The 20,848-nt window shown below is 39.2% G+C and overlaps 1 protein-coding gene across 1 annotated transcript in view; it reads left to right on the forward strand.

The window, feature by feature from the left end:
• si:dkey-215k6.1 (transmembrane protein 132D) overlaps nt 1–20,848 on the forward strand; it is a 278,691-nt gene that overhangs the window by 211,726 nt on the left and 46,117 nt on the right. Inside the window, exon 6 of the mRNA XM_067615492.1 lies at nt 14,359–14,502. Within this exon, the coding sequence (XP_067471593.1) occupies nt 14,359–14,502 (144 nt within the window). The remainder of the gene's footprint in view (nt 1–14,358; nt 14,503–20,848) is intronic.

Here is a 20,848-nt window from a genome sequence, read left to right on the forward strand (position 1 = left end):
CATTACAGGAAGTGTATGAAACCCATGACTGAAATAATCATACATTCTGTCATTGTGTTACTTATAGATAGAATTATAGTGAATTTCCCTTTTGTCACTGTTTTCAATGTTGCTGCCTTTCATGAACCAGTATAGTTTTTCAGAGTATTTTCCACATTCCCTTGTTGATCTAAGGGTGTCTATTTCTTATTCTTTTCATTATCAATAGTTCCACGCAGAAAGTACAAAGCTTTGAGTTTTCACACAAATCTCTACAAAATAATACTTAAATCACAGCTGTATCCATGGTAACAACTTATGGGCACGACTGGGAGGACAATCTGGCATAAAGCTATGACAGGAATCTCTCACTCTCTACACATCTGCAGTTCATATCTGTTTGTGTACATGTTCAAGAGATAAGATACATTATTCTAATTTATTCACCCTTCCAAAAGGTGATTCACAAACGGAAACTGTAAATTACTTCTGAACGTTCTCTTACAAGCTTAAAATTTTTTTTTTTTTTCATTGCATACAAATCCCATACATATACCCTATTAATTAGCCTTTATATATATATAGTGTACTGAGCAGCTCTGTAGGGGTGAACATGTGATGAAAGCACACAAGCCTAATTAGTTATTTTCCTTAAATGTGAGGGGAAAAAAAACATTCACGCAATTGCACTAATAATCTTATGATCCCACGGGGAGAAAGCATGTATTATAAAAGCCTTAAAATAACTCCAAGTGAAAGAGTGGAAATTTGGCTCACGCTCAGTTAGTAATGATTAGTCTGAAGTCTTATAGATCATAAGAAACATTTCAGTGTTTGGCCAAAGCCTGAAGTAATTACTCTGTCTAACAAATAGATTTGATGCTATCACACACACATACACAAACACACACACACACAAATAGTCACTTACACGCAAGAATAAAAACGTAAAAAAAGAGGCCTATAGGCACACACTCGAGTATGCACACACCCACACATAACTGTGTTGCAGCCAAATAAATGAGCCGGCACTCCTCAAGCCTAATAGTCTGGCTGTAATTAACATTGTCATAGTGATAATAGCCATTTATCCCTGACATATCACACACACACATATACACAGACACACGCACACACACGGTCCAAAACCTCTATCTTGTCTAGGCAGCTCGCCCAGCTGTCACCTCCCTCATTTGTCTCTCTCCCTCCCACCTCTCCTCCTTTTTCTCCCCCTCCTCCTCCTCCTCCTCAGTATTTAGACCTCATGATCTTTCTTTTCCTGTTTTCACATTTCCCTTTTTCTCAGTTCTTAACCCCCTATCCCCCTCAATATTTGTAGTTTTCTTCTCTCTCTCTTTTCACTCTTCTTCCTTTCTCCCCATTTCCGTAATTTCCTTTTCAATATTCAAACCACATTCCTCTTCTTTCTTCAGCCTTTTCCTCACTCTGTCTTTGTCTGTTTCTGTCTGACATTGTTCCTTTCTTTTTTTATAATACTTTATTCATGCTTTGATAGCATGCAGTCAGCAGCAACTCATTTTTTTTTGCTATCTGTAATAGAGAATGATCCACACCCGTCCAAAGAAAAGCCTTTTGGATGAGAGGGGAAATGTCTTAAAGAATCTAAGTGTTGTTGCCCTTGACTCAGCCCCTCCGGATATACCATGACCTGGATGACTGAGAATCTTCACAGACAATAGAGAATGATGTTAAACACTAACACTGGTAGAATCGGTGCTGTATTGTGTGATTAAGGTTGGAGACGGAGGAGAGAGACAATGCAGGAGACGGCACGACTAAAGACAAACCAAATGTTCAAAAATCCTCTAGTTTTGTCTTCCAGTGATGATAAAGCAGTAAATGAGCAGTAATGCTCAGCTTCTCAGTGTCCAGTTTTCTAGTCTAGGAGTAAAAAAAAAATGCTACATGTTAAATTTAACCTTAGCTAAGTTATTTCAAATCCCTGCCTAGCCTGGCTAACTATCCAGTTACCCTGGCAATACTTTTTTAAATAATTTATGCAAAACAACACATTTTCAAATGAAATGATACATCCTACATGGCTCTTTAAATGTTGGTTGCATATAAAAGCAACTAATCTCTTGGTTATCACAGTTACCGTGGCGACAATTTGTGTTGAGAGCGGTGTATAAAATGTGCAGCATCAGACACACAACACACTTTCACATGCCTCAACGTGCACACTGTGCTTTTTCTTTCTTTAGACATTCATCTCCAACCACATACTGGCAGACACATATATGCATACTCTGTCTGTGTTTGTAGACTTAAGGAATTGATGTGATATTGATGATACAACAGTTTGCACATTAGAGAGCAAGTCTCTAATTATTTTAGTAAACACTATTGACTACTGTGGCAACAGGCAGCCGCTCCGCTGAATCACAATATAAGCCGAAGTCAACGTTCATTTGCTTCAACAAGACTAAAAACAAGTTATTTCTAAGACTTTCTCCGAGAAGAGCAGAAAAGCAGATTAAGAAAGAAAGAGACCCAACATGTGTAAAGTAAAAAAGCTTTCATAGAAGGCAGAAGACAGTCAAAGACTTAAAGTAACACCTTAAGGGTTTTTTTCTTTCAGTTAACCACAACAACCTAAAGACAAAGCACAATATTTCAGGCTAAGAAATGTATATATTATAATAGAGCTTACAGATGCAGACCAGTGGCAAAATCCAGTTTAATGATGCTTTGGCCAAAGATTGATGGATGAAAAATACATTTTAAATTCAGCTACTTCTCTGCTCTGAACTCTTAACTCTTCTGGACTCTCCCTGTTCTCTAAGTCACTCACCTCCAGCAAGTGGCACCAAGAATATTTGAGTTAGGAGAGATGATCATGAAGATGAAGGTAACGAAATAATGTTTTCTCAGTTTAACTGATCTGGAGCAGGGGTGTACAGTAAATAGTGATGACCGTCTTGCTTACCACAATTGAATTCATGCAGGAACATCCAAAATTCTTTACATGGCATACGACAATTCTGGAGGTCCACATCACATCATGAATGCACTGGTCATTTGTTTAAAAATGTTTTAAAAATCATTATCCATGTTTACCTTTTTCTGACAAGCAACTTCTTCCAGTTGTGTAAATAATTACTGTCCTCTCCATACAAACTGTGGTATTGATCAACCAGTGTCATTAAGACACCGGAGACAGAAGTTTGTATCTTCTCCCTGCAGTCAATACTGTTTTTTAACCACAAAGGAAATCTTTCCTGAACCGTAACCAGGTAATTTTAGTGGCAGATAAGGAATCATGAAAAAGAGAAAGAAGCAAGAGTCTGTGCTAATTTCATCTCTGCAATAATTTTATTTCCATTCTTGTATTTCATGTGGAGACTGGCCATAATAATAACAATTCAAATTAAATTCAAATTAAATTATTCAAAACAAACAAAAATAATATATATTAATATATTTTAAAAGTATTTTCCATTTTTGTGGGCATCTTTTCGGAGGGTTTATTAACTGACTTAAACCTATAGCTGGTGACTGGTCACTGCACATTGTTACACTTCACTGCACGTTGTTACATTTTATTTCTGCATTACATTTGTTTCAACCGCTCAGTTGCATAGGGACCATCACTCTCTAAGTGTACTTGCTATATGTGTGTGTGTGTGTGTGTGTGTGTGTGTGTGTGTGTGAATACTTGCAATATCTGCAATAAGGCATTTAAATCTAAAATACTGTCCAGAGCAACACATTAAGGCACATGCAATGCACACACACACACACACACACACACACACACACACACACACACACATATATACACACACACACAGAGCAAGTGCTACACTTGATATATTTAATGGGTCTGTATAAATTGCAGCTAACTGCCTTCAACCAATTTTCCTTTCACAGCTGAGGCCTATTACACACACACACACACACACACACGCACACACATGCAAGCGCGCACACACAGAGAAAACAATTTGTACATGTATAGGTTGGACAGATGTGACAACAGAACACACAATATTGCTTTAAATAGTAAATAAAAGATCACATTTTTTAGATAGTGGGAGTGAGTTGCTGCCCCAAGTAGAAGAGTTCAAGTATCCCGGGCTCTTGTTCACGAGTGAGGGTAAGATGGAGCATGAGGTTGACAGGCGGATCAGAGCAGCATCCGCAGCGATGCAGGCATTGTACTGGACTGTTATGGTGAAGAAAGAGCTGAGCCAGAAGGCAAAGCTCTCAATTTACCAGTCGGTCTATGTCCCAATCCTCACCTATGATCACGAGCTTTGGGTGAGACTGAGACTGAAAGAATGAGATTGTGGATACAAGCAGCTGAAATGAGTTTCCTCCAGACAGTGTCTGGACTCAGTCTTAGAGATAGGATGAGGAGCTCGGACATCTGGGGGGCAGCTCGGAGTAGAGCAGCTACTCCTACGCATCGAAAGGAGCCGGCTGATGTGGTTTGGGCACCTGGTTAGGATGCCTCCTGGATGCCTCTTTCTGGAGCTGTTCCACACATGTCCAACTGGTAGGAGACCGCGGGGCAGACCCAGAACTCGCTGGAGGGACTACATATCTATTCTGGCCTGGGAACAACTTGGGATAACCTCAGGAGGAGATGGCGGGTGTTGCCAGGGTGTCTGATGCTGCCGCAACCCAGTCCTGGATAAGCAGTGGAAAATGGATGGATAGGGAGATTTTTTTAGATAAAGTCAAGGACCAGAGACTTATCTGTACAAGTCAGAAATATGTCTAGAAATATATCATAGTCTGGGGCTTCTTCTGTGCTTTCATGTGTGCTTTTAGTATAAGAGTCATATCAGGCTAAGTGTATTCTAAGTGTAGACTCACATTTTACTGGTCTTATTCATACGTATGTATTCATATGTTCTGATTTTATTCTATTATCTACACCATTTACCATGTGCATAAATCTGCATATACATACAATCTGCGTATGTTGCTAGATTCGAATAACATATTTATAAAGTACATAAACCAAGTTTATGTCAATGCACCAAGACCCGACTTGAAACATCTTCAATTAACGTGTTAGCCCGGCCGTAAAAACGGAATTGGAGCGTTAATATGCTGAACATCAGATTTGCACACATGCACACCTTCGCTGACGTTATTGCTTAATTAATGCCATATATAATGCAATAAACAACATACATGCATGCATGACTTGTAATTTCCTCTCAGAGCTTCTGCTGTGGCCTCTAAGTACATGTACAAATGCATGTTACAGTACCTCTCTGTCTCTCTCTCTCACATTCACCAAGCTCTTTCTTTCTTGTTTCTGTTCTTTTACAATCTTCTCACTCTTGCCTGAAATGTGAGACAAGTACAAGACAACATTTTCAGGTCAAAGGTAAGAATCGGGTCAGGAGGGTCAGAACAAAAAGCACAGGACAAGATAAAATCGACTGAAGCAGTAGAGGAAGATACAGATTTTTTGTGAAAAAGTAGGAGGAATCACACACAGTATTGTCGCCACTTATCTCTAAATTCTACTCGCAGTCTCTTTCTTTGTGTTTCACACGCAGAGAACAGCTCTTACAGCTCTCTTTATCATCTCTGACTAATGTACTGTACATACACTCAACACTATTTAGTATTTCACTGCTTCACCCTTGGTCAAACACTCAATAAACCATCTCATTAGACTGTTCTCCCTCAAACTGTTTCTTGTAGTCCCTTTGTATGGCTCTGCTTGCATCAAGGGAAGTTTCTAATTAATAATAAATCTGCCATCCTCTCTTTTACTTATCACTTCCCCACTTCCCAACTCTTTTATTATCCCTTTTCTCTTCTCAGTGAACAGCAACGTTGATGCAAGTGTGCCTTCAGTGCTTTGAATGAACTAATGCAATGCTTCCTCTCCTGAAAGCATATAAACAGTTGAAGCCAATGCGAAAGTACCTTAAAGTGCAATGCCACCAACGGCCGCTAGATACTGGCTCCAACTGACTCCCATTCAAAAAGCGTCAACTTCTGTCTATCATTTTTTTCAGTATGGTCTCAATCGCTAAACAGTGTGCTGGTGGTCATTTTGGAAATCATCGCTGAGTTGGACTATTGTCGCAATATTTTGGCAAATTCAACAGTGTTAGTGGAATTTAGCTAAAGTAGCCAACGTTAGGCCAAGCATGCACTGCGCGGTACTCCTAGTAAGCTAGCGATTTCTTGGGTCCAAGGTAGCATGTTTCCAGAGTGTGAAAGGCAACACCCTGAACTCTTTATTGGGAAGGTCCTGGCTCCAAACAGAAGAGATGATGGCCCCAACCATAAGCAGCAACTCTGGGCGTCAAATCAGCTCCAATGCAAACCAATGGGTGATGTCACACTTTGCTATGTTCATCTTTATATACAGTCTATGGTTTACACAGAGAAATGCAGTGAACGCTGATTACACAATGTCACACAAGGGCAGGGCCTAGATCAAATCACCAGTCTGTTATTGGAAGGTATTTGTTAGCTTCCTGATTAAAAAAAGCCATTTACTCCATTAACCATTTACCCAATTAGATAATTGGTTAGTTTGTCGATACATGAGGTGGTTTTAATGCATTCTTTAGGTAATTTGGTAGCATGGTTTCAACAGTGTGTGTATGTATGACTGTATGTTTGTGTGGGTGTGTTTGTGTGTGTGAGGGAGATTGATTAATTGATTACAGAGCGTCCTCTATTTGTGGACAAGATACACACACATACATTATGTCAAATGTGTGTTAACAAGTGTGTGTCTAAACAATGTGAAATTTAGTCTACTAACCCAACAGACTAAATGTTTCCAGTGCCCTTAGACTCATTCCAGCTCTTAAATGACCTTCGAAATAAAATAAATCCCTATACCTCCCTGTATAGAGAACTATAGAGCATGAAAACATTTTACTTTTCAATTCCTCTCCAATCACACCATTTAGATATTTCAATTCATTACATAGAATAGCAGAATGAGCAGTCGATTGCTGCGCCCAAGGCCACAGTGTTTGCATTATCAAACTTTGGTGAAAAGGTCAAAAAAAAAGAGCCTCCCTTTGTTCTCGAAGTTGTATATGTTCCAAGCAATTTCCCCCAAACAAGACTTGTGTGTTAATGTCTTTGTGCGTTTACGGGAAATAAAGTCATAGATTAGATGGCAGAACTCTCATCTTAACTGGATGAGATTCCTGTGTTTCTCTGTGTGTGTGTGTGTGTAGAAGAAAGAAAGTGAGAGACAGACAGAGAGAGAGAGAGAGAGAGAAAAGAGTGATAGACTGACAGAGAAGGAGGGAGAGACATAAAGAGAACTGCTTACATACTCTTATTGTAAGTCACAGTTGGAATTGAATTTGTACAGAAGAGCAAAAAGCACCAGTTTTTTCACTGTGTCAACTCTTTTACAACACTGTGTGTGAGTGTGCATGCGTGCGTGACACTGTGTGTGTGTGTGTATGTGGTGGGGGGAAGGGGTCCTGTGATGGGTGGTCTCGCTCTAGTTGCTTCTCTTAAACTTGCACACATCTCACAGGGGACACATACACACACATACATGCATGGATAAGGTTCATTTAAGAGAAAGACTTCATTTCACTCTGCAACATGCACACACAAAGGCATTCGTCAGTGCATGGCTGATATGGTGCTCACACACACACACACACACACACACACACACACACACACATACACACACACACATACATGTACATTCATCCTCTCTATTTCTCCTTCTTTCTTCCAACATCTCTGACTCTTTCATGCACACACACACACACACACACACACATGCACAGGTATATGCAGGAGCCTGCAACACATTCATTCATACATACAAACACTTGACACACAAGACCTCACCACACACACACACACACACACACACCTCCTCTGTGCTTATCTCTGTGCAGTATGGAGCAGCTTTTGAAGGCAGTAGGGAGCCAGTTGTTGACGAGCTACTTAATAATTCCCTTGGACAGGCATGAAATTCTTTCCTTTTCTCTCTCTGTCTCTCTTTCTGTCTCCGTTGCTCTTGCTCTAATATTCCTCTTCCTGCTGTGTTTTTATCTGTTTTTTTCACTTTCTCTATTTTTCTAATTTTGTTCTGCTTTGTCTCTTTTTTAAAAAAAAAAAATCTATTCCCTTCACTTTGTCTCTGTGTCTCTTTTCAGTTTCATTCTTTTTTTTCTGCTCCCTGCAATTCATATTTGTATTTGCTATTAAACTCACATTGTTATTAACACGAAGGTTAATAAGCCACTTGGAATGATAGCTTGCTTGTTGAGTAAAGTACAAGCTAAAAACACAGGTTTTCTGAACTCGCACTCAACCTGCATTGGGCCCATTCATATTAGACTGTTGTCGCCTTTCACAGGAACTACAGTAGTTACATACACTGCTACTTATATTCTCTAATTACCAAATGAAGTTATGGTTTAGTTTTACTTCTCTCTTATCTATATTCTTGCTCTGAAACTCTGACACCCTCTACCTCACCTACCTTCTCCCTCGCTCTGTCTCTCTCTGTCTTTGAAGAGTCGGTTATGATTAAACATCAGTGTATTTCAATTCAGTTTTACATCTCTATTAGAGATCATTAGCCAGTTAGTGTCTGACCTGCATTCAAACTGAAGGAGGGTCAGCAAACCAGATCAGCTGATGCACATTAACTTGTGCGGGCAAAAAATATGACCAAACACATTTTTTTCTACTGAGACTTTTGAGTTTATTGAGGGCCTTTGCTGTTACATACTGCTTCCAGGAAATAGCCACAGCCTCACGTCCAACATTGACAAAAGCCCTCACCGTCTCCCACCTACTCAGCTTCTCTGTATTACAAACTAATTGCCATTGAAATGGAATCATTACAACTTTATTTTTTTGGATATTCCTTTAAATACTTTCAATGCTTTTAATTCTAAATTTAATTTACTGTGCAAATAATACACAAGTAAAATCAACACATTTATTACGATAAGTAAAGTAAAACTGTCCATGATTACATTTTACATGTACAATACAAATTTAACCTTCAACTCAATATTTTGGAAGCTTAAATTGTTTTATTTCCATTCAGTACCATCACATCCTGTTAGCTTGCCCTGCTCTCTTGTGGCCTAAAAGATGTACACCTAATAATCGAAAACATATCACTCAAACTTCCTGGCACTAACACTGGCCTGTTCAGATCGACTACAAATGCCTTTTATCCTGTGTCACTGTTGTGCCCTGAGGGAGGGTATTGGTTAACCCACTTTACTTCTTCCTATCAGCTGAGTATCACCTGATTTTATTGAACCAGTGCAGCGTCTGTTCAAAACGTGCCTGTTTAGAACGGACCGATTGCTTTGCCTCCGACCGCTGCTTCAGCGCATAGAAAAATGAATACAGTCGATGTGAGGTGTGAATGAGTATATACATTCTATTATACACAGATGATATAAATAATAAGCACTCTAATAGTAAATAAATGTTCTTTTCTCATTTCAAGTAGTCTAAAATAAGGGCTTCATTTACAAATAAATAATATTCATCCTAAAATACAGTAGATTGATCTGATTGATTGGTTGATATTGGGCCACAATTGCCACAAACTGATTTTGAACTGCCAATGGAAGTGTTGGTTGGTTTGTCATTTATTTGGAGTCATATTTCTGTCCACCTAAAGAATGTAAGTCCATTATTTACTCTCTTTCAGCTGTTTTTTCTGCCCATCCCTCAGTTGTAAGGGTTTTTCAGATGACGCCATTAAAATATAGGGATAAGTGTTACGTGGAGCGGAGCAGGTGAACCCAAACCCAGGAGACTGCAGGCAGAGCAAGGCTGAAGAATAATTTCCGGTAAACTTTAGATTATTTCAGGCTCATGCAGGCAGAACAAAGCTGGCAGACCAGTGCAAAACAGAGTAAAGAACAAAGGATGCAACAAAACTGAGATGAAAACCAGGAATTAAATACAAACTGAACAAATGAAACAACAAGGAACAGGTGGCAAGACACATGGGCAGGCTGGGAGCTGATTGGCAGGGGAAGACGCGGGGAGCAGGTGGAGCTAATGGGACTGATGCAGGGCAGATGTGGAGCACAGAAACACAGAGCAAACAGAAAACCCAAAAAAACCCCAGAAAACACAATATAACCATGCGCAAACCATCCCAGAACTCAAGATGAACACAACTTAAATAAGTGCACAAGTCACAACGAGCACGCGTAGCAAAGTAAACGTTAGCATATATCGATGTTGACAAAAACATGAATAAATCAGTCTATCAAGCAGAGTGGCTTGCATAATAAGGCTGAATTTAAGAACATAAAAACTAAAAGACAACTGCAGCTCTGAATAACATAACTAGTGTTTCAGTTCACTTCAGCACTCAGTTCCTATGAGAGTCGATGTAGCAAGAAGCAGTATTTCAAGTGGTTCTTAAATATATTCAGCAACTTCTCTTATCTGTCCTCCTTCCTACTTAGTTCAGTCTTAAACTGGCAGAAAAGCCCGAGGACATCTGGTGAACTGGTGGAGGGACATAGAGCCAGACTGGGACAGAACAATAACAATAAGAAGTCACCATAAATTGCCCGACATGCTATAATGTTTTATTTTTAAAAAAGAAAAGTGTTTCCCCCATCGTCGTTGTCATTTCTTTTGGCCTGCAGGTATCGGAGATGTAAACATGATGTTATCTGCGGTGCTACTATGGCTTCCAAGAGACTACCGCCCTGGGATACACACACACACACATACATTTAAACATACACATACTTTATAGGCTACATGCAAACACGAACGCATAGACAAATAGACACACTTTATCTCTCGTCCTCTCTCTCTCTCTTCTTCCTCTTTCATTTTTATCCCTCCATCTGCTCTCCTCCCCTCAAGGTGGAAGAAGAATCTTTTTGATAATTTGTGGGGGGGTTTTTCTCTGCACGTCTACTGTCTTTGTGCCCTTCATCTTCCTCTCCTGCTCTCCCTCTTTCATCTTTTCCATGCTTTTAATCCTGTTTGTCCCAACTTCCCCTCCTCCTCACCTGTTTCTTCACTTTCAACCTGCGTAACTGTCTTCTGTCGTGTTATATATGTGCGTTATTTCCGATTTCAGGCAAGACTGAGCAGTGAGTAAGAGGGAGAGAGGAAAATGAAGACTTAGATAAAGAAAGAGTGTGTTTGTGTGTGTGTGTGAGAGAGAGAGAGAGAGAGCAAGAGAGAGAAAAAGAGGGGGATCTCATTAAGTAAAGGTCATAGCAGTGTGCTGCAGAGAAGGATAGGGCATTAAGCAACTTCTCACTGGCCACATGCACTTAAACTCGTGTGTGTGCATCAGAGGCCCTATCTTGTTGCGTGTGTTTGTGTTATTTGTGAGTGTGTACTTATCTGCAAGTGTGTATCTGTGGCCTGATGTGCCATTTAGACTTGCTATTTATTTCATTTGTATTTTCCTGTTTGTGTTCTTGTGTGTTTGTTCTTAATCTTCTCACAGCTTCTGCATATATAGGTTTTTATGTACATGTCAAAGTGTCCTTGAGCAAGATCATCAACCCTCGGTGTCTTGCAGAGCAGCTTCAGCTACAGGTGTTTGAATGAGTGTGTATGTGTGTCATTGAATGTGAGGCATTGTATAGCGCTTTGTTTTGTTCTCCTATTTAAAAAATGGCTATAAAAGTGTTATCCAGATCTAAGAATAGACATAGGAGTCGTATTCTGTACACAATGTAAAACCCTTTGAGGAAATTTTGTGATTTTGAGCTATATAAACGCAATTGACACATTTTTTAAAGTATTAATACTCTTACTCAATATGGGAGTAGACAAAATATGCTTGCTTTATGCAAATGTATCCATTTATTGTTGGAAATCAATTAACAACACAAAACAATAACAAAGATTTTCAGAAACTCTCACATGTACATCATTTAGCCTTTTTAAAAATATGCTCAAATCATAATTTATGGCAAACTCAAGCTCAACAGGCAACAGATGGGCACATTGGCCGGCTAAATTTTCCATTACTTCAGTACTGATTAAAGGTCACTCCCCGGATCCCTCACTTCAAAATCACTCAATGTAATTGTGGCCAGCCTCGCATGGGAAAAATAAAAGCTCACAAAGATATCTCCTTGTGCTTATGAGATAAAAACAGGATAATACAAAATAAAAGAAACAATAAATAAAGTGAGCAGGAAACAGGGGAAAGGGAGTATAAGGAAGAAAATTAGTTTCGGTCTTTGGTCATCATACAGGTTCAAGTGCAGTTATTGGGTGCGATCCAAATTTCACGCAGACCCTCATCCTCCACGGTGTTAACTGGCCTGGAAGCTGTAGCCATCCATTTAACTATTGCTGTTGAAAGCTTGCTGCTTGTAGGTTTGTCGATGGGTTTCCCTCGCACTCTATCAAGCATGGTTTGCTGCAAGCAGGATGGTTCGGGGCTAACGAGGCTGCCTGCATTAGCATTAGCTGTGTGCTATGTGGTATTTAAGACTAGATGTATGTGGGCACATGGGGCCCATAGAGTGTGTGCAATATGTTTTCATCCGGGTAATTTCTTTACAGCACGAAGGGACTTTTTCGGCTTCATGCGCCACTGAGCAACTTTCATAGGAATAAACGGGGCTCCGCCTCCGACGCTGTGTTCTGTTTATACATCCATGGGATAAACACATTTAATTTCCTATGAATTCTTCACAATAAAAGTTCCTCGTTATTTTGTCACTGAAAAGCCTTTAACATGAAGCAGCAGCAGGAGATGTTTTCATCTGCAGTAACTTAAAACAGCTCCAATATCTGAAAGCAATCAGAAAATGGTAAAATAAAGCAGATATCTGAAAGTACAAACCGGGACGCAGGAGAAAAACTAAACTTCAAACCACAAAGATTCTGTTATAAGCTACGAAAGTACTGAGAGCGGAACACATAGAGACTTGTAAAAAACGTCTTTCTCTCTGGTCTCCAACACAGACATGAGTTGAGTCTTGCAACACAGCTTGTTTGAGGGGGAGAAGCAGGAGAAGGGGTGTTGTCACAGGCTGACCGTGGTCAGTGAGACATCACAGCAACCTGCTTGGAGGCGAGTCGGGCGCACTTTGGCCTGACTCCGGAGATGGTCCATCTTGGGTGCGACTTGGCACAACTTGTCACGGTGAAACTGGTAATGGAAACGCAAATCAGCTCTGCATGATTTGACCTGGCGCGGCCACAAGTGCCAATGGAAAAATCCTATCTGATGACAGTTATGAGGTTGCTTGTCACTGTCAATGTCAATCAAATCTAATCAAACAACACCCACACTGTCGAGACGATGCAGGTTAGCTGAGTTTAGAGTGTTAAACTGATACCCAAAGATTTTTTTTTTTTAACTTTGATTGTTTCTTATTTAGTCTAATATATTTAATGTTACAGATAAATAATATTTTAAACAGAAGAGGATTAAAGAAGTGAGGACCAGCCAGCCATGTGCTCAATTTTCAATTGAGTTGTGCAACGTTTTGACATGAAAACATTTCAATATAAACAGCATCTGGAAACATGGTGAGGTTTGAACAGTACAGTACACTTATTCTTTATTTCTTCTTCATCTTCTCTGTTGACATCCTGTATGCTCAGTCGAAATCCACTGTAGAGTCAAATAGCAGAGACACGCACACAAACTTCCCATCCAAGAACACTGGGCCCATCAAAATACCATGTAATCAGGCCTGTGTGTGTTGGCGGTGATAAATGCCCCCGTGGACACTCAATGCCAAATAATCAAGATTGACGCTGGCACACAGCGCTCTGAGGTGTGTGTGTGCTGGTTTGTTTGTGCTATTTTTGTCGGAAGGATCTAATCAAATGTAATCATGCTGATTACAATAATCTTGAGGTTTATAATCACCTCCTTTTTTTTTCTCTCTCTCTCTCTCTTTTTTAAAACTCTCCCATGGTCTCTCTTACTTGTTTATTCCTGTCTCTCCCTCTGCATCTTTCTCTATCATCAGTCTTCCCTCTCATACACTTTGGGGGGGGAGACATGCTAAAGCTAATATAGCAGCACATGAGGGCTAAATTTCATGTTTGTGGTCCTTTAAGTGCATGTTGAATAAAAACAGTCAACAAAAAAGTACCAAAAAGTGTAAATAGAGAAAGCAATGCTAAAAAAAAAAAGTCAACAAAATAATTTAACAAACATTAAAGTATTTTTTAAATTGAAATTAAAATAGTAATAAAATGTCATATTACCATCTCTTATTGAAAATATTATATCTAAATACATTTTGCATCTTTTATGATGCAAAAAGCCGAGACACCAACAGCAGTTTCAGGCCTAAAAAAATGTGTTATTTCCTAATTCCATTCAGGGCTGCCTTGAACAGGGTTCTTTTTTAAAAGAAACTTTTTTTCTGTCTATCTTTATCTCTGTAGGACACAGAGGTGGTGAACACAGCCATTCTTACAGGTCGTCGCGTGGCAGTGCCCATCAAACTGGTTACCGTGGAAACTGACGGGCAGGTGAGGGAGGTGGACGACTGGGTCACCTGCAGCTCGACAGACGTGGACGTGGTCAAGGTGGGTGTGAACAGTGCATGCAGAGAGATACGGTACATACATACCGTAGAATTATAAATCTACACACACACACACACACACACTGCAAATGATCACATAACATCACTGTATACACATGCAAATTACGAATCCAAGATCTGTGGGCACATTTTATGAAAATACTGTTCATGTGTATTCTTTATTTTAGACATGACACCAATCTTTACACTTTCAACAAAAAATGATTTTCAATGGGATGCACTTTTGGGGGGAAGAAAATGTCATAATTGGGAAAGTAATTTATATTTTGCTTAGTGATTGAACATGTGCCAAAGTGAAAAATGTGCTCAGGCAATTCACAAAATGTTTTAAGTCATGGTCTGCCAGGTACATGAAATATGAATTAAGAAATCCTTCCTCAACAGCTTGAGAAATAGAGACAATGTACAACATTTAAAGAACAGAGCGGAAATCACAATAATGTGAGGTGGTAAACTGGGGGTATTTACACAGCAAGAAATCCATCTTGAATCATCTGCATAATCTTGAATCTTGGAGGATTTGTGTTGTTCTCTAATTCACTTTGTGTAATGGAGCATAGTGAGACACTTATCACAGTGTGCTAGCTTTTTTGAATCTCAATTTCTGTCTTACTGAATGTCATATGGAATTGGATAGGAATGTGAGGCCATGAATTACCTGGAAAGGATGCTGGCTTAACAGTTATACAGATGTTATACTGTGTGGGTGGTGAATTACAGCTAGTAAGCCCCATCCCCGAGAAACACAAAGGTTTGATAAAGTCCTGGAATCAAGTTACATACATCCTTGTATGTATGAAGGCTTTCACGTTCAGCCGAGTAGAGGTACTTTCATGAGGCCTAACAAATATGTTGAACGCATTGTTTAGGTCGTTATTACTCACTAGCAGTCTTCTTCTATGAATTTGTTTGTTTATTGGCATGCTACCGCCACCTGTAGATCAGTAGAACAGTGTGAAACCATTGACAGCGATACGTATAGTGTCCCCTGCGTGATTGTATGCATACATGTGAGCACCCACTCCTAAAAGCATTGCTCTACTTGTGTTAATTAAACTCCACAGGGTACCTTTAACTCCCTATACAGCTTCCTGTAGTGGCAGGTATGTGTTCCATCCCTACTTTCAGTGACATAGATAGTTACTTTTAATCAAAGCAAAACAGCAACAGACTGTTGTTAAATAATCACATCAGCATTTGCACACTTATGCATGTCAAATAGTCTTAGGTTATAAGTTTGTTCAGTTTATGCAGTAAAAATCATCACAATTTCTTAAGCAGGGTGGGTGTTTGGTGACGCTTGGGTTTGAACATGGTGGAAAGACAGTCTCAAGTGCTAAACCGCTCTGTTGCACAAACTAACCAACAGAACTACTGTACTAATTAATAAAGCAGAAATACTTTCAAAAACTACCTTTACAGTAGCACCCAGATGCCAGTAACTGAAGATTGATTCCTCTTGTGCTACGTTCCCTGCACCCTCAGGGTCTAAAATGAAACGCACCCTTGCTGTGACAGTTTCAATATGAAGCCAATTTCCTGGTACAAGCCGACAGGAGTGGTGCTGTTTAAGTACGATCAATAACAACACAGTGAAAATGGAAGGAATTTATTCAGATAGATGTAATGTTAGCACTGTGTGTGTGCGTGTGTGTGTGTGTGTGTGTGTCTGTGTGTATGGGAGGGAGAAGAAAGGAAAGTGTATAAAGGGTGTAGGAAAGGCTCGCTTGTGTCTGTGTATTTGTGAGTACCGGATATTTATCTGTATGTATGTCTTTGTATATTTGTGTGTGTGTGTGTGTGTGTGTGTGTGTGTGTGGGTGGGTGAGTAGGTGGGTGAGTGAATGTTTGTATGTCCTTGTGAGCATACATGTGAATGAAACAAGGACACAAGGTAAGCAATGTGTTTAAGCACAGTGAGGAAAGTTTGCATCCAGATTTTCATAGACAAACACATAAATACACACACACTTGACCATCACAGAGACAGCGATAAACATTGATAGATAATTTATGTCAAACCAGACTAAAACCAAAGCTCAGTGCCGAGACAGCCTAAAGCTGCATTCAGAGGGAACACCAAGTAAATTCTTGCCTTGTTTTGTTCACCTGAACTTGACCATTGAGTATTTTTGCAGTCTTTATTTGTTACAAGTGCCCAATGTGCGCACAGTACAGATGTTTGACTATGTGTGTGTGTGTGTGTGTGTGAGAGAGAAAGATACTATTGTTGTTGTTCATTCATAAGTTGAAGCATGTTCAACCTCTTTCTTTCTATCGACAGGACAAAAAATCTACTTCCCATTCAGTCTGAATGCACCTTAAAGAACACCCTAATTTAACTGCTGTAACCAGTGGTTGAAATTTAATCAGTAGTCTTTGTTTCACCCCAAACTAGGGAACTCAGGTGCAGGGGTAGCAAATTACAATAAAAATGAATTAAGATTTCCTCTTGCTGACACTTCAGCAATGTGGACACTTCTCATTAAAAAAGCTTGAACCAAGGGTTTCTGGTTAATGAAATATTTCCCTGAATTACTAAATTTACTGTCACTAAATTTTGGGTAACCACTCATCGGCAATAACAGAGACAGACTTAGGCAAGTCTACTGTCATTCTTACAGTACTTTAAAATTGACATATTATGCACATTTCCAGGTCTATGTTTTAAATATGGTACTCTACTGGAATATCTTTGCATGATTTACAGTTTAAAAAAAACTCCTCATACTCAACACTGTATCGCCCCTCAGTTCAGCCTCTGTCTGAAACAGGCCGTTTTAGCTCCTGTTTCTTTAACACTAGAACTGAGGCAGTTTTTCAATTGTACATTACTTTGTTTTAATAAAATATTCAAATCACCCAGTCTTTGACTTTTCCTAAAATAATGTTGAGTAGCACTCCCTATTGTTAAAAATAATGAAAATAAATCCAAAGGCATTAATACCTGTAACCGCCACTGGGTAAAATTTACCCGCATATAAAATACATTTATTTCCGTGGTTCATGTTTAAATAATCCTGTTTTCTTGCTAGGCAACAGCATTCATTGGAGTGTGTGATCTGGCAACTACGTGAGGTCATAATAAAATTATAAAAAGAGCAGAGAATGTCCTGCAAAAAAACCTTCACCAAGTGCCTGAAGTGCAGGAAAGCTGTCTGGGGAAAATGCACAGTCAAGGTGCTCAAAGTGTGTTTGAGGGACACATATAATCACAGGTGTTCAAATGAAGATGATTTAACCTACTCACAAATGTTTGTTGTGTGCAAAAAGTATTTTTAGTTAATTGATTATTCATGAATTTTTATTTTGCCATGTTACCATTTATTGCTTTTAGGCTGTTGAGCCTAATTTGCCCATCGCCTTACTCTTACACGTTCCTTACACTTCAATGGTTACCTCAAGTTTATTGGTGATGTTTTCTTATTCACACATTGTTAAAATGCCTAAATTAATAATTGATTAGGTGAAATTGTGCACTTGACTTTGTCATGTCTATTTTGTTGTGATGTTAAATCACCCATAAGTGCGGTGGCTGTTTATTGTTATTATTATGGCTCATTATTGTCCATTTGGGGGATTTAGACTGCTTTGGTTATTTAAATAACACGGGTTATCTCATTATGTGCTGAGTGTTGTTTTATAATAATATCACACTACCAAAATATGCAAATATTTCCCTGTAATACCCATTTTCAGTGTCATTTTAGACTGAATTATACTGACAGCCATACAAAACGATTAGCGTTCTTAAAGATTATAAAACAAGAGGACCAAAACAGGTGATGATTAAACAAACTCATTACATGACTTTAGACATTCCTTTGTGAAGACAATGCCTAAATACAATGACAGAGTACTACAAGTCTCTAACTTGCAGTACAACCTAAAACTGTCCATTTACTGTAAACAGTGGAAGTTAAACAACACATTAAGAAGAAAAGATGCAGTTTATGTCTGATCCCCATTATTTATGTAATGTGGTTGCTTTCTTGTTGATCCAGTTTGTGGTAAATACAACTTGGTAATTTGACTCTGGATCACTAAATTTTAGCAACTGAAAATGGAAGAAATTGGTAAAAACAAAGTCTGTATCTGCATCCCATCTCTTAATAAAGACAATAACCACAGCAGCCCCTGAAACAGCGCATTTATGTCTTTGAATTCAAGCCTCAACAGAGCAATATAATGTAACAGGGGCGACCACACCACGATCACAAGATATTCACATCTGTTGGAGTTTTTAAAATGCTTTTAAAGGTTCCAGTCACCCACAGTGATAAAAAGTTTTGAGTTTAGAGAGAAAATTAATGAATGAATCAAGAAATGACTGCAATTTCTTTCACAGTTGTTTTTCACGTTCTTTTTTTTTTTTTTTTACTGCAAGCCTTTTGAGCAACTGCTGGCTTCACTGTTAAGAGGAACTCATAAGAATGACGAATGAACTTCTTAAAGAAAAAAAATGTCTCTCTGTTTTAGCTGTTAGAAGTTAGAAGAAACAGTCTAAAGAGGGTTTGTAGGAATAGTGTGCAGGAGATAAGAGTTCTGATTTGGTTTCACATGGCATTCCATTAACCAACCTTTAGTTTAATTACTCATGCTGGATAAATGTTTGCAGGGGGGAATTGCGCAGCGGCTTTCCCTGCCCTTCTAATGAACAAATGGCAGAACAGAACGTAAGATGAAATAACTGGCGAAACCTGTCAGTGCTACAATGTACTGCTGTAGATATTACTGGTGCAGCTCTTGTTGTTCTGTTTAGCTAATTTATCCTTGACAACAACATAGGCAGCAGCGATGTACTACATAGATAATAACTTTCCTCCTCCTCCTCCTCTTCTTCAGCCCTCCCTCCCTCTCCTCTCATTCTCTGTCAGGGTAAACTATCTTGTTAAGGTCCCCTGAGATGCTGTCATTTGTGATGCGTGTATGTGTATGTGCTGCTATTGTTGACACAGCAGTATGTGTAGGTCAGTGGTGGCAAAGCTAGTAGGGGACATATAGAGGACAAGCACACACATACACACAAATTAGTACCGTTATCCTGACCTCACGCAAGCCTCTCTCTCCCTCTCGCTGGCAAAGCAAGGAGGTGAGAGGAGGAAAGATGGGATGAGGAGTGGCAAGAAGATGATGCATGGATCGATGAGGAGAGGAGAAACAAGGGGAGAAGATGAAATGAGAGAACCGGAAGAAGGGCGGCTAAAAAGAAAACTGGCACAAGAATTTAGAGGACAAGAGAGGAGGGAGTGGAAGTAACAGGAAGTTGGAATAAGAGATGGTCCAGCTTTACTTCAAAGTCCAAAGAACAAACTACATTATTGTGTGGGGTTACAGGCTACGTGAAAAAAACAAAGCCCGTTCATCACAAGTACATCTACAGTATTTTGCCAGTGTTTGGAAGTTGGTGCTGGATGCAGTCAAAGTTTAGGGTAACGTTAGCAGCTCTCGATGAGTAGTGACACGCTCTTTATAGGATTTTGGGATGTGTACACTTCAGCAACCTCGGGCTAAGGTTACACAAGATTTGTACATATACATTTGCTTAACACATTGGCTATTCCTCATGCTAAAAGTCTTTTCTCATGTGACATTAGTATGAGACAAGTATGTTAGTTAAGCAGCTACACAGGGTTATGAAATAACAGTCTGATCTTACTTTTTACCTTATCATACAGTACTTATAATGTATGATACCTGCACTAACTAGCTATACTCTGAAACTCAAGAGCAACACTGTTTCTTTAGTTCCATGTTTTTGACATTGATAAATATTTGACTTCCTGCTTATAACATGTAGTTTTTTTTAACATTTTTTCTAGCACAATATCATTCATGTAGCCAGCATATTTAAAACCCCTTTTACAGCATTCTTGTTTTAATACAAGTCAGCTTGAAACACTAAAAAGTCAGCTGGAGACAGCATTTTCAAACAACTCATGGAACTAATGTTAATATAATTAGCAGGCTACCTACTGCTGATAAAATCTGACAGGGACAGGTTTTTTTTTTTTTTTTGTTGGTTGTTTTTTCCCTCGGCAAAATTGATGTTCCCCAGCTAGGGAGAAGGATGCTTTTGTCTTTATCCCTGTCTGAAATTACCCGTTGTCTCGAAAAATTCTAAAAAATATCAGTGGTAAATCTTCCCCCATTAATTGCAATTGTCCCATGAAAGACAGGAAAGTTTGACTGGCATAGTAACAGTAACTAAGGGGGAGGAGGGGCTTAGTGAAAGGTCAGTAAATGCACGTAAACTAAAAACTAATACATGCTGTTGTCCTGTTCCTCCTACATACTTGACATACACACTGTCGTTGCCGTTCACA

Source organism: Thunnus thynnus, chromosome 2, assembly GCF_963924715.1.
Source record: "Thunnus thynnus chromosome 2, fThuThy2.1, whole genome shotgun sequence".
In the NCBI taxonomy this organism is placed as follows: Eukaryota; Metazoa; Chordata; class Actinopteri; order Scombriformes; family Scombridae; genus Thunnus; species Thunnus thynnus.